General features: G+C 37.1%; 4 protein-coding genes across 6 annotated transcripts; all 4 read left to right on the forward strand.

Moving 5' to 3' along the window:
• Window positions 1–28: 28 nt before the first annotated feature.
• On the forward strand, window positions 29–1,907 carry LOC111804282 (pentatricopeptide repeat-containing protein At5g66520-like). The gene has a single exon (XM_023689030.1). The coding sequence runs from the start codon at window positions 49–51 to the stop codon at window positions 1,357–1,359; it is 1,311 nt and encodes a 436-aa protein (XP_023544798.1). The 5' UTR covers window positions 29–48; the 3' UTR covers window positions 1,360–1,907.
• Window positions 1,908–2,401: 494 nt separating this feature from the next.
• LOC111804283 (peptidyl-prolyl cis-trans isomerase FKBP13, chloroplastic) lies at window positions 2,402–3,822 on the forward strand. 3 transcript variants are annotated; one of them, XM_023689031.1, is made up of 5 exons: window positions 2,402–2,870; window positions 3,019–3,111; window positions 3,200–3,260; window positions 3,371–3,473; window positions 3,565–3,822. In XM_023689031.1, exons 1-5 carry the CDS (start codon window positions 2,514–2,516, stop codon window positions 3,602–3,604), a joined length of 654 nt encoding a protein of 217 aa, XP_023544799.1. In that variant the 5' UTR covers window positions 2,402–2,513; the 3' UTR covers window positions 3,605–3,822. The 3 variants fall into 3 exon arrangements, with proteins under 3 accessions (XP_023544799.1, XP_023544800.1, XP_023544801.1); XM_023689032.1 differs by having other exon boundaries at window positions 3,371–3,467; window positions 3,565–3,639; XM_023689033.1 differs by having other exon boundaries at window positions 2,404–2,870; window positions 3,371–3,439; window positions 3,565–3,802.
• Window positions 3,823–4,467: 645 nt separating this feature from the next.
• On the forward strand, window positions 4,468–6,854 carry LOC111804285. Its single transcript, XM_023689034.1, has 2 exons — window positions 4,468–4,820; window positions 6,442–6,854. The coding sequence occupies exons 1-2, from the start codon at window positions 4,598–4,600 to the stop codon at window positions 6,579–6,581; spliced, it is 363 nt and encodes a 120-aa protein (XP_023544802.1). The 5' UTR covers window positions 4,468–4,597; the 3' UTR covers window positions 6,582–6,854.
• A 1,551-nt stretch (window positions 6,855–8,405) lies between these two features.
• Window positions 8,406–13,377, forward strand: LOC111804280 (vacuolar-sorting receptor 6-like). Its single transcript, XM_023689028.1, has 13 exons — window positions 8,406–9,019; window positions 9,783–10,475; window positions 10,605–10,693; window positions 10,837–10,906; window positions 11,000–11,083; window positions 11,205–11,281; window positions 11,588–11,669; window positions 11,899–11,981; window positions 12,096–12,159; window positions 12,326–12,454; window positions 12,586–12,689; window positions 12,819–12,936; window positions 13,023–13,377. Exons 1-12 carry the CDS (start codon window positions 8,728–8,730, stop codon window positions 12,930–12,932), a joined length of 1,881 nt encoding a protein of 626 aa, XP_023544796.1. The 5' UTR covers window positions 8,406–8,727; the 3' UTR covers window positions 12,933–12,936; window positions 13,023–13,377.
• Window positions 13,378–13,781: the final 404 nt, after the last annotated feature.

Raw genomic sequence — 13,781 nt, forward strand, 5'->3', positions numbered from 1 at the left:
CTATATATATATATATGGTATACGGACGAGGCCGAGACGACGCAAGTTATGCTCTTAAGTCGCTCCTCTCACTTGCTCAATCCTGCTCGCCGTCAATTTGCTTTGTTCGCCAAAGGCTTCAACTCTTGGGCTTTACGCATTCGAAATGCTCCCTCCCTTCATAAAGCTCTTGCTATCTACTCCCAGATGCACCGCCAATCCGTTCCTCACGACAGCTTCTCAATTCTGTTTGTGCTCAAAGCCTGCGCTCGTTCCAACAACCTCTCCATTCTTCACCATCTTCATGCCCATATTACTAAACTTGGTTTCACTACCCATGTCTTTGTCGCTACATCCCTACTCTATGCGTACGTCCTGAACTCCTTTGAACTTGCTTGTTTGTTGTTCGATGAAATGCCCCACAAAAACACTGTTACCTGGAACACTATGATTTTCGGGTATTCCAAGACAGGGGATGTAGACAGAGCTCGCCAACTGTTTGATCTGATGCCATCAAAAGATTTGGCATCTTGGTCCGCCACGATTGCTGCATACGTTAACAACCGCAATTACAGGGGTGGTTTGCTTCTTTTCCAAGATATGATAGTTATTGGAATAACTCCCGACCAGATGGCGGTAGGTTCAATCTTAAAAGGGTGTGCTTATATGGGCTCTTTAGGATTGTTAGCTGGCAAATCAGTTCATGGTTTTGTGGTCAAGAATAGGTGGGAACTAAACCTGGAACTTGGTACAGTTTTGGTTGATATGTACGCCAAGTGTGGATTTTTTAAGTACGCTTGCCAGGTATTTCATTTGATGTCTGAAAAGAACGTCAGGACCTGGACTGCTCTGATATGTGGATTGGCACAGCATGGCTACTGCAAGGAGGCGTTGGATTTATTTGAGATGATGAGGAATGAATGTGTGGAACCGAATGAATTGACTTTCACTGGGATTTTAAGTGCTTGTGTTCATGCAGGATTTGTTCAAGAAGGCCGCAAATATTTCAACATGATTGAAGAATATGGCTTAGAAACAAGGATTCAACATTATGGTTGCATGGTTGATCTGCTGGGTAGGTCGGGATTGTTGGAGGAAGCTTATGGGGTTATTAAGAATATGAGACTCGAACCTAATATCATTGTGTGGAGCTCTCTTTTGTCGGCCTGTAAGCAACATAAAAGCTTTGACATGGCTGAGAGAGTTATTGAGCAGATACTGGACAAGTTAGAACCCGAGAATCATGGTGGAATTTACTCTCTTATATCTGATTTGTATGTTCTAGAGGAAAAGTGGGATGATGCAGAAAAGATAAGGAATTTACTGAACCAAAATGTGCGGAAGGTTAGGGCGTATAGCCTTATCAGAAGTGGATTATAGCTGCCTATAATTGCATCACTCCTTTTCGAATTAGAATAGTAATTGATATGGTCAACTTTACAAATTACTCTCACTGGTGTTTTGTAATCTGCTTCCTTGCAAATTTCCTGAGGAGCAACTGTAGAGGAAATAAATCTGTAGTCTGCAATGGTGCACAGCTTCTCAAATGCCAGCCCTTGCCAATTTTACATGGACAAAAGAGCGTGATCTTATCTTGGGCGCGGCCTCAATTAGTACAATATTGGGGGATGATTGCTGACTGATGGTTATTGCTAAGCGGGCGCGCTTACTTTTCTGGTCATGGCTTGATCTGCTGCTCTCTTGCCCATTCGAGATTGACATGCTAATGTGAGTTTGGCAAAGGTTCTTGGTGGAACCAGAGCTTCTCCTCCCTACATGTCTGTTCTGTTTGATCGATTATTTTCTCTACCATAGCAAACCTTGGCTTGTTTTGTTTGTATTTATGTCATTGGTGAATTTGGCCAAATGATAGAAATTTGATGTCCCTCGAGATCTCGAGCTGTCAGGTTTAATTAACTTGTTTGCCATGCTCCATTTGTTGGAAGTAAATAATAGCTTTGGGCGGCTCACAGGGAAAACGGAAATGAGCGGAAAAAGAAGAAGAACAACAACAACAAGAAGAAAGGCTAAACTAATTAGAAAACTACTTCCAGGTTCGAAGAGACCAAAAGAATCTCATTGGTCGTGGGAGAACTCCCCATAATTTCATTAATTCATAATTAGACCTGCTTCGTTTAGCTTTACTTGCAGGTACGAACTACCCTTTTCCATCTATATGTTGATCCGTGAGTAACTAAAACCAGAGTTGGCCAGCTGATGATAATTCCGGTCAGATGTAAATAGCCGTAGATACATAAGAAAATCCATAAACTCTAGCTACGCACCGAGAACTACAGGTTGTAGTTGGGCCGAGCATAAATAAACGAAAACCACCACAAATTCTTAGAAGTGGACTCAAAGTGGCCCAAGTTTGGCCGCAACAAAACAGGCCCGCTTGATGGTGCGTTGCCCAATGTCATGCTTCCCACACTGAATACGATTACCTTCTATCCAGCAATGAGCGGTGCGCAGGTGGAGGCTAATCCTGTTTTGATTTATCTTCTTCTGAAACTAGAGAGCAGTGTTTGTTGGATATGAGCTCGCTGACAATTTCATTTAGGGCTGCCACTCCCAGAACGCTCAGCTCCAACAACATTTCACCTGATAAATGTGTAACGACGAAACAAGTCTCCAAATTTACCTACACCCGTACCCCAAAAATCTCTTCTTCTCTTCAGGAACTGGAAATGAAGGAGAGCCCAGCTTCATTCGGCAGAAGAGGAGCAATTGGTTGTGGATTCCTACTCGGCCTTGCCAGCGTTCTCCTACAACCATTGCCTGCAACTGCTGAAGCCACACCATGTGAATTCACAACAGCTCCGTCGGGCCTTGCATTCTGCGATAAAGTTGTCGGGACAGGCCCTGAGGCTGAGAAAGGACAGCTAATCAAGGTGTGCCTTCAATCACTCGTACCCCTTTGTTCTCTACCATAGATTCAATGATTTGAAATTAAAGTTGATAAATCTGTGTGAATTGATGTTGTATTGTTGTATTGTGGTATTGTATACCCGTGTGAAGTGACAAATTGGTGATTGGTAGGCACATTATGTTGGAAAACTAGAGAGCGGAAAGGTGTTTGATAGCAGCTACAATCGGGGGAAGCCGTTAACCTTTCGAGTTGGGGTTGGTGAGGTATATATGTAGTTATATATATTTTAAGAACATGGGAAGGAGAGAGTGGATATTAATTAATTGGGAGAAGTAAAGTAAAAATGTGCAGGTTATAAAAGGTTGGGATGAAGGTATTCTTGGGGGCGATGGAGTTCCAGCAATGCTTCCGGGTACGTTTTCCACATAAACTGGAAATTTTGTTAAGCCTATGGAAGTGGAATGGTGTTAATTAAAACATCAATTTCCTTGACACTTAATGGGGTTCGTGGGATTTGTGAAGGAGGGAAGCGGGTTCTAAAGCTTCCTCCACAACTAGGGTATGGCGCGAGAGGTGCTGGATGCAGAGGAGGTAGGATGAAATTTCTGGTTGTTTTCATGTACTGGTAAAGGGGGTTATGAAATCAATTACTTTTAATTAATTGGATAAAGGAGTTTGTAGTTGAAAGTGGTGTTTTGGCTTGATTGCGTATGCAGGGTCGTGTATCATTCCTCCCAACTCAGTTCTCTTATTTGATGTGGAGTTCATTGGGAAGGCATGACATCATCATCCATCCTGGTTCCTTTCACATCTTCGAATTTTTATTATATTTTTTATTTACTTAGAATTACAATTACAAACTCCCCGTACTTGGTTTGGTGCCTTTTCTCGGCCTGTTGTTAACTATACACTTGTTAATTCTAATTTGGTTGCTGAGGTTTCAATTGCGACATACATGGTCATTACTTATTTGATTATATTAATTTTATGTTTATTTACCATTGGACTCTGAGTTGGCAAAATTGAGATCACATTTCTTGCCCACTCTTTCCCCCTCCTTTTTCTCCTTCTAGATTGAAACAGGCCCCTTCTAGATCCTATTTCCTCCTTCCATTTCCATCATTCTCTCAACTTGATAATTCCTCCACCACCGGCAGTCGATCGAATGGAAGCAAAAGGACACGATAGTCGATCGAATGGAAGCAAAAGGACACGATAGTCGATCGAATGGGTTGGTGGGACTGTGTGTTTCTCAACTGTGGTGAGAGAGACAGGGTAGCGGCCAGGTGTGACAAAAGAGAGGGGAGAAAAAGATTGGGCAAGAAGAAAGAAAAAGATTGGGCAAGAAGAAAGAAAAAGATTGGGCAAGAAGAATATGGCATCTCATTCTACCACCTCCTATTCCTGTCATAACAAAATAAAAACCTATACTAATTCATTGGTATAATGGATATTGAAATCATTATCTACATTCATAATTTTTTTAAACAACTATTTACATTACTATTTTTACTCCAAAATTCAATTACTCATTTTTATTTTATTAAAACAAATACTACTTTCTTTTTTATTATATGAAATAATTATAAAATCCGATTTTTAATAATACTTGAGACAAACATTAAACAAACGTTAAGAGAGAGGAGGTCCTTATAAACCCTAAATTCGCCCAAACCCCTAAACTTGGTCGCCCACGCCATCAAAGCAACCTCAGACTCACAGCGAAGAAACTCGTCGGGGAGAAGAAAGATGGCGAAATCCATGAGATCGAAGAGAGAGAAGAGGCTGCGGGCCATCCGGAGAGACATGGTTGACCCTTTTTACGACAAGAAAGACGCAGCCAAGCTTGCTGCTCAACAGGCTGCCCTTGCTGCCCCTAAGCTTCCCGTGCGTCCATCTCCTTTCACTTCCAATATTTCTACTATGGACGTCGCATCAGCCTCTGCTTCTACTGACGCCGACTCTGCCATGGGTATCCCCTTTGTTCCTTCTATTACTTGCAGACCTTTCTTTTTGCTCCTCTATGTTCATTCTTTAGGTTTATGGATTTCATTGTTGTGGTTTTTCATCTCATTATATGAAAATTCTTTCATCCTTGCCCTCTTTTGCTTTGTTCACTCAACCCATGACGAATATCGTAACCCAAGTCATTCTGTCATCCAAATGCACAATCTTTGTACGGTTAACAGAGGGGTGAGAGGGATAGAGACATAGAGAGACAACCCTCGAATAAATTCCATGCAATTCACAGCCCCCACTTTTGTGGCCTGATATGTTGAGGCTTTGCTTCCATCCACTTCGTGGACTAGTCTACATTTCTAGCTCTAAAACTTGATTTTGAAAAATAGAATAATTCATCGTAGTTTTAATTATGAATGAATAAGAGTATTTACACACAGGCGACCTCTAAGAAGATTACAACTAATCTTAAAATCACGAGGTTAACAGAGTCACTGAACTAAACAGAAAGCTAGCAACTGAAATAACAGATTAAATATACATATAGTTAACAGGAGTCAGGATGTCACACTCGTATTTTCCACAATTGGATGGAATAGAGAAAATAGAGGGGTAATATGGAAGGATAGTTGCCCAACTTCAATATACAATTCTTATGTTTCCTTTTTTATGGAGATCAAAATGTTTTTGTGAAAGTTCGTTTGTGACAGTCTAGACTTGGTTTTCTCTGTTTTCAACTCATATTTTATGCTATAGGTGTTGATGAATACAACTTCTTTCTAATGTTGTATTAGCCATATAGCTGTTCAATTCTTTCAAGTGTCGAGTTACTTATTTCCCGTAATTATTATTTCACCATCTATGTTTTGTCTGCGACGTTAATTTATGTGACAGTTGAATTAAAATGGTTTTAAAGCTTTCCCGATCAGAAATATCCAAGTTTGTTCGTTAAACAACTTCCGAGGGAAAGTTACCATATGTTGTTCCTATCCCATATCCAGCGTCACAAGGCATCCCGAATGAACAAAAAAAGTATTTCCTGCTAAGAGGCTATGTCTGTTTTTTAGCCTTCTCTCTTTCTGATTGTGATTCTACTGTTTTTTTTTTTTTTTTTTAATGAAAATGTCATGTGCTATTCTAAGCGTAATTCCTGGTGTTCTATTGTGCTTTCCTACGTGCTTGTATCTGAGAGATTAGCTTATGATTTTAAAATTTTAGAAGAGGTATGTTGCTTTTCGTCCTAATGCGGAGCTCTTCATTGACTCCTTAGTGTGATTTGCACAAGGTCTTCTTTACTCCAACGATGGCTCCTTCAAAAAATGATAAACCTTTTAACATTTTTTGGTAAAAGGAATATAAGGAAGTTTCCTTTTTTCTTTTTCCTTTTTCTTGGAGTTCATCATGGGGTGGGGAATTTGAACCTTTTGTTGAAGGTACACAATTTATGGCAGTTGAGCAGTGCCCACTTAACAGTGGAATTGAAATACCACCCAGCTTCGTTACATCACGTACAAGTTGTGTTCTCATTTGTGGTGGTGCAGATGTATTTATTAGCATTGGGCCTTTCTATGTATGGTTTGAATTATTTGAGAATAGATGTGTGGAAGGTGTTAATTTCTTTGTTTGTGTTGCAGATGTGGAGATGAATGGATATGGTGAAAGCACGACACTGAAGGCTGTAGGTGGAATTGGGAAGAAATCGAAAAGAAAATTCAAGGTTGGTAAGGCCAAGCGCCGGGGTAAGTGCAAGATCAAGAGGAACCGCCACATTTAAACCCTGAGAGATGAATCGGGTACATTTTCCCCCAATGGCCAGTATAGATAGATATTCTGTTGGAATAGTACTATATTATGTTATTTCAGTTCATTTGTCACGCTATAATTTTTGGAATAGGCTGTGTTGAAGATATATCTTATTTGAGTCGAGTTAGTTTACCCAATGCATAGATAGACTTCTATAAATATGGCAAGAAGTTGAAATTGGGAGGAGGGGTTTTTGTGAAAGAAGACGAGAACTGTGATGATAATTTATTTATTTATTTATTTATTTATTTATGATTTAATAGGATAGGATAAAAAGGCATTATCCAAAAGAGTAGGGTGATTTTGGATGAGTAGCTTCTTATCTTTATTTTTCTTCAACCCAAAGTCTCAACTTTGGGGTGGAAGCGAGATAGATGGTCAAATTCTCCCTCCCTTTACGTTTTCGTCTTCCTGAATCCCAAATCATCCCACCTCTGAAACACACGACGATTATGTTTCTGCAATCAGGAGTAAGCAATGCAATAGGAGAGAGACTAATTTTTGTCTCTTTTTTTAATAGAAATGTATGGCATTCAAGTTTTAATGTGGTCAACATAGAAATACCTTTTTTTTTTTCTTTTTTTTTTTCTCGGAACATAAAAATTTGTATCCAAAACATAAGCATTCTGTGTACCAACTTTTAATAACTACATATGCCTATAATTGTGTTTTCTTATTCAATTTATTAAGCTTACTTGACTCAACGATCGTTGCATCATCAAAATTCTATATGCCAAATAAATATTTTAAATGTTCTCAATTAACATGTCTTAAAATATCTTTAAAAATTCACATTATTTCTTTATTAATAAACTTTAACAACTTTTCTTTTCAGCATCACTTCATTGAAAATTTTTAAACATTGAAGTTGAAATTGAAAATACAAAAACTAAAATTAGTATATTCTAAACAAAATTTAAATTACCAGAACAATAAAATATATTTAATTTTAAATTGATTTTATTTGAACTTGTCATGGTGTGTAGACTTTGTTGATTTGACAATTTCTTATTCCAAGTCTCTTCCGTTTACTTGGTCAAAATAAATAAAATTGTTTTTAAAATAGATTTTTTTCTATAAAAGCATGTGAAGTATGTGATTTGACAATTTAAAGGTTTGAATCTATTTGCTATTAAATGGTTATAATGATATCAATAATAATAATATATTGTTTTCAGTATATTCATTTATATATAACCATCCATTTTGATTCTATATAACAAGCTTTGGGTTGCAAAAAAAACAACTCTACCTATTACACTTCAATCTTTAATGCAATAAAACGACATGAAAATATAATTTTAGTTTTAAACGGGTAGAAAATTCAGATTCAAACTCAAAATTTATTATATGCTACATTTAACACATTAAATCATTATGGTATGCAGTGGAATTTGAAGTTAGTTTAGTTTGGATTATAAATCATTTATATAATTCCAAAAGGGGAGAAAATAGTTGGCTATATATACACATATTTAACTTATTTAAAGAAGTAAATTTAAAATGAATAAATAGGATAAATTAATACTAACACCACTTGTCACTTTTATATTTAAAAAATTAATTTGGTTTTAAATTCCATTTTGATTTCAATATGTTAGATCTAAACTTATTTCAAAATTTAAAATTTTGAAATATTTATTTTAATTTAATATTTTTTATTTTAACAGATTAGTGAGTATTTATTGTAGCATATTAACATGAACCTGATTTGATGAAATTAATATTAAATTGCAAAAAACGATATAGGCATTGCTATTTTATAACAATTAATATATATGTGTGTATATATATATATATTGGCAGTGATGAAATCATTAACGTTTCCTTGAAGTCTACTTAGTTAGAGGAAGAAGTTGCCCCAAATAGAAGCAAACAAACCAAGTCTTCCTTCTTCTTCTCTTGTATGGTTGATCCTTCCCACCATTCTCTCTCACTTCTGAACCAACTCCCTCTTCTCTCTCCACTTCTATAATCTATTCAGTTGGTTGCCTTGTCCCGTTCTTCGTCTTCTTCTTTTTCGTCTTCTTCTTTTTCTTCTTCTTCTTCTTCTTCTTCTTCTTCTTCTTCTTCTTCCAATCCCATCTCCATTCCATTCCCCTTGCTTCTTCTGCACCATGCCTCTTCTCACTTTTCTCCTTGCGCTCCTACTCCCACTTCATCTTCATCTCCATGTCCACGCCCGTTTCGTCGTCGAGAAGAGCAGCGTCTCCGTTCTCTCTCCCACCTCTCTCAAGTCCAAGCATGACGCTGCCATAGCCAACTTTGGGATTCCCGACTACGGCGGATTCATAGTCGGCTCTGTTTTCTATCCTCAGAAAGGCACTTTCGGCTGTCTTCCCTTCGACGGCGATAAGCCTTTTAAATCCAAGACCTCTCGCCCTACCATCCTTCTCCTCGATCGTGGAGGTATCTCTTTTTTTTCTTCTTCTTTTTCTCATTCTATGCATTTATCATTCTAAACTCGGAAACCAAAATCTACTCACCTTCTCTTATTAATGCCGTTGAATCGCCTTTTTCCTTTTTTAGCGAAACTGCGATTTCAACTCTTTTGTATTCCTTTTCTTTTCCCAACTATAATCTTAATAGGAATCCGGGTTTCAATTTGATTTCTTAATTTTTGAATTCCTTTACACTTGTGTCATCCACTAAGAAACAAACTGAAATAGACGAGAATCTAATATCAACAAAATGGGATCCATAATCTTTTTTCTCGATTTAATCGAATGCATCTGCCTAGCAATGTGATGTTTCCAACGATATCTGCCTATTTTGTTTTACGCCTCTTGTTGACTTTATTATCCAGATGCCGGCTATGATACCTTTTACTTTCCTCCTCATTCTTACTTACGATCCATAGATCATTTCTAGGGCCTGGAAACTTTGACTTTGAATCTTCAAATTATTGTTATTACTCTGTTCTCTTTTTCTTTTTTCTCAAGGCTTATGGCTCCATTTGTTTGACTTTTTTTTTCATTAAAAAAAACCCTTCTCCCTCTTGGACATTTAAGTTGTATTATCAAAATCAAGCACAAACTCAATGACAACTCACATCAAATATGCTGCATCCCACTCTCAATTTTCTGTGTCTGATTTTTTGATTGGAGAGTTCTCAAAGGAATGGTTTGTTCTGATTTCAACTTCTTGGTTTCTTTCTGACCATTCAATTCAGATTGCTACTTTGCCTTGAAAGTATGGAATGCTCAACAGGCTGGAGCAGCTGTAGTTTTAGTAATGGATAGTATTGAGGAGTCTCTAATAACGATGGATTCACCTGAAGACAGCACCGAAGCAGATAGTTATATTGAAAAAATCCAAATTCCGTCTGCTTTCATAGAGAAATCCCTCGGCACAAGCCTAAAAGAAGCAGTGAGGAATGGCGAAGATGTTGTCATCAGATTAGACTGGAGAGAGTCGGTTCCCCATCCCGATAACCGAGTGGAGTACGAATTTTGGACCAACAGCAATGACGAATGTGGTAGTCGATGTAATGAGCAAATGAATTTTGTCAAAAGTTTTAAGGGACATGCTCAGATTCTGGAGAAGGGAGGTTACACTCAGTTCACACCACACTACATCACTTGGTATTGCCCTGAGGCCTTCAGATTTAGCAGCCAATGCAAGTCCCAGTGCATTAACCGTGGCAGGTATTGTGCGCCAGACCCAGAGCAAGATTTTGGAGTTGGGTATGAAGGCAAAGACATTGTCTATGAAAATCTCAGACAACTTTGTGTGCATCGAGTTTCCAATGAGACCAATCGCTCCTGGGTTTGGTGGGATTTCGTTACAGATTTTCATGTTAGATGCTCCATGAAGGACAAGAGATACAGCAAGCAATGTGCTGAGGATGTCATGAAGTCTCTCAGTACGTAATCTACTTTCAAATCTTAATTGACTTGAATCCTGATCTCAAGTTTGTCACGATTATCAATGAAATTATTAAGAAGAAACACACCTAAGCAACTCCTGATTAACTGTATGCTGAATGATGCAGATCTTCCAGTTGACAAGATTAATGAATGCATGGGCGATCCTGAAGCTGATGTGGAGAATAAAGTGCTAAAAGTTGAGCAAGAAATGCAGGTAACCATAATGTTTTTTACCTTACTTTTCTTTAAACAGCCATTGTATTTTATTATAGCAAATAATCCCGGAGTTTCAAACACTGATATTCTGTACTGCTTCAGTATAAATAATTGCTAATAGACTCACAAACCTGATTACAGATTGGCAATGGGGCTCGTGGTGATGTTACAATCTTACCCACATTAGTGATTAATGAGGTTCAGTATCGAGGTTCGCTATCTAGTGGCTGGCCGGTTGTTTTAATTTATATGTGATCCATATGAAGATTTTGAATTTTTTTCTTTGAACCATTTGGGCTTGAAGGGAAACTGGACAGAACTGCTGTGCTGAAGGCTATCTGTTCAGGATTTAAGGAAACTGAGGAGCCTCCTATTTGCTTGACTTCAGGTTGATGCATGTACATATTTATGCTCAATTCATTGTCCAAGATTTTCATGGCCATCAGCTTGAGATATTAATTTTTTATTTTTTTTCCCTTCCAAATTGTTCTGATGTCACTCCTAATCAGATATTCAAACCGATGAATGCCTCGAAAGGAATGGTGGCTGTTGGCAGCTCACACAACAGAACATAACTGCATGCAAGGTAAAAAATGAACCTGTCTGTACATTTTAGGCTATCTTTCTAACTTTTTTCTACTTTCTATTTTTGCAAATTTGAATGTCCTTTAACAGTTTCTCACGTTTTTGAACTGAAAAGAGTATGAAAAACTCTATGAAAAGCCCCATTTTCCTAAAACCTAAATAAAGATTAAAAAAAAAACCAAGACAAGGAATATCTCATTTTTCACATTTGCTTGCTTCACAAAAGAATGTTTATATATGGTTTAAAGTTCTGTTCAAAGGTGTACGGTTGCATCTTAAATTAATCATTAGTTATCGATTTGATCAGGACACATTTAGGGGACGAGTTTGTGAGTGCCCTGTCGTTAATGGTGTTCAGTATAAAGGAGATGGTTATACTTCTTGTGAAGGTAAACTAAACCTGTTATATTTTGTTGTTCCCACAAACCAAAATTCTCTCCCCAATTCATTGACACCAATAACATTTTGTGACTGGAGGGAGTAATTAGGCAACTGATGTTCTATTTATGTTATTTATTAATTGTTACTTTATTTTTAATACAACGGCACTTTCGAGTTTTTTTATTTATTTTTTAAATCAAGTGATTTAATTATTTCATTTGCTGTTTATTTTAACAGCCTATGGACCTGCAAGGTGCACGATTAACAATGGTGGTTGCTGGTCAGAAACTAAAAATGGGTTAACTGCCACAGCTTGCTCAGTTCAGTGCTGTTTCCATCATAATTTATCAGATCTAGAAGCAATAGTGTGTGTTTTGTACTTACCACCATTATCTAATCTTACAATTTCATTCTTGTGTTTTTACGCAATGAAGAATTCAGATATAAGCGGTTGCAAGTGTCCATCTGGGTTCAGAGGGGATGGCCAAAATTGCGAAGGTTTGTCCTAAAACCACTAACTGCAAAGTTTCTTAATGAATTCGAGAGTGGTTTAGAGTGAGCGTTTAGAAGGCTTTTTTTTTTTACTTTTTATTTTTTTAATTTTTAATTTTTAATTTATTATTATTATTATTATTTTTTATGGACCATGCAATGCAAAAAGCAGATGTTGATGAATGTAAGGAGCGTCTTGCTTGTCAGTGTGATGGTTGTAGCTGCAAGAACAATTGGGGTGGATACGACTGCAAGTGTAGCGGTAACCAAGTATACATGAAGGACCAAGATATTTGTATCGGTAAGCATGCACCTACTGTCTTATATATCCATCCTAACTGAAAATGATGGAATCAAGATATAGGAATGAATAACCCTTGAACGTGATCTCTGTTGTTGACAATTCATTTCACATTGTTGTTACTTATTCAGAAAAAAGTGGTTCGAAAGTTGGATTGCTCCTCGTATTTCTGGTTCTGGCAGTTGTCGTTGGAGGGGGATTAGCCGGTTACATGTTCTACAAATATAGGCTGCGGGTATAACACTGACCACTTTGTGCATTGTCTTTGTGCATTGTCTTGGGTTATTACCTATTACCTACCATTTAAAGGAATTTATTGTGTCCTAAGATAGCTAAACCTTATCCGATGCATTACTTTTGACAGTCTTACATGGATTCGGAGATCATGTCTATCATGTCGCAATACATGCCGCTAGACAGCCAGAACAAGGTTGAAGCCCACATTGAATCTGAACCGCTGAGACAAGGCACAGTGTAAGGAGGTAAGAAAGTAATAGTAATGAAAATTTGTACTTTTCCGGAACGAAATGAGTATTTGGTTGGGCTGGTTGGCTGGCTGTGGTTTCAGAACTGAGAAAAAGGAGTGGAGTAAATCTATCCAACAAGAACAAAGCAAGTGCAGAGAGGGAGGGCAGGATGAAGCATAAGCGACACAAAGTTAGATTGTGAATTCGGTTCTTTCTAATCATAATGATGGTACTGGTAGCTTGGCTTGTCCACTTAATTTACAGTTGGAAAAATTTTCTTCAGATCGTGTCTATCTTTCTTGTACAAATACAGTTGCCGAGGATGTGAATGGTAGATTAATAAAACTCGAAACTGAATGCGTTTATGAAGTCCAGAAGCTAGGAGTAAGCAGAGGGTTTATAATCGTAGATTTGTACGAAACATGATGAATAATGCATAATTTGGGTTTCACTTCATNTTTTTTTTTTTTTTTTTTTTTTTTTTTTTTTTTTTTTTTTTGTAAGTGGCTTCCTTTTCATAATAGATGATCCCTTTTTCTAGTGGCTTCCTTTTCATAAAGGAAAAACAAGTTAAAAAAAATACTGTTTTGGGTTGTAATTTGTGTTTTCTTTCCATTTTACTTTTATAAATGTATTTTTATACATCTTAATTTCTTTTAGCATTTAAATGAATTTAATATTTTTCTGCAGGAAGGAATGAATTTAATTTATAAACATTTAAATGGCTTACTATTTAATATATTAGAGGTAAAACTAAGATAGTCAAAATATAAATAGTTTGATTAATAATATGGATTAACATACATATTATTTATTAATTATGACCCAATAAACAACAAAGTTGAGAGATTAAATATGTT

The sequence above is a fragment of the Cucurbita pepo genome, chromosome LG10 (assembly GCF_002806865.2).
Source record: "Cucurbita pepo subsp. pepo cultivar mu-cu-16 chromosome LG10, ASM280686v2, whole genome shotgun sequence".
Lineage (NCBI taxonomy): Eukaryota > Viridiplantae > Streptophyta > Magnoliopsida > Cucurbitales > Cucurbitaceae > Cucurbita > Cucurbita pepo.

Excerpts from the sequence above, each read along its gene's own strand:
- LOC111804285 (XM_023689034.1), top strand. The coding sequence starts at position 4,598 with ATGGCGAAATCCATGAGATCGAAGAGAGAGAAGAGGCTGCGGGCCATC. Across the intron at positions 4,821-6,441 it reads TGACGCCGACTCTGCCATGG|ATGTGGAGATGAATGGATAT; the intron begins GTATCCCCTTTG and ends TTTGTGTTGCAG.
- LOC111804283 (XM_023689031.1), top strand. The coding sequence starts at position 2,514 with ATGAGCTCGCTGACAATTTCATTTAGGGCTGCCACTCCCAGAACGCTC. Across the intron at positions 2,871-3,018 it reads AGAAAGGACAGCTAATCAAG|GCACATTATGTTGGAAAACT; the intron begins GTGTGCCTTCAA and ends GGTGATTGGTAG. Across the intron at positions 3,112-3,199 it reads TTCGAGTTGGGGTTGGTGAG|GTTATAAAAGGTTGGGATGA; the intron begins GTATATATGTAG and ends AAAAATGTGCAG.
- LOC111804282 (XM_023689030.1), top strand. The coding sequence starts at position 49 with ATGCTCTTAAGTCGCTCCTCTCACTTGCTCAATCCTGCTCGCCGTCAA.
- LOC111804280 (XM_023689028.1), top strand. The coding sequence starts at position 8,728 with ATGCCTCTTCTCACTTTTCTCCTTGCGCTCCTACTCCCACTTCATCTT. Across the intron at positions 11,282-11,587 it reads AGAACATAACTGCATGCAAG|GACACATTTAGGGGACGAGT; the intron begins GTAAAAAATGAA and ends CGATTTGATCAG. Across the intron at positions 12,455-12,585 it reads GGACCAAGATATTTGTATCG|AAAAAAGTGGTTCGAAAGTT; the intron begins GTAAGCATGCAC and ends TTACTTATTCAG.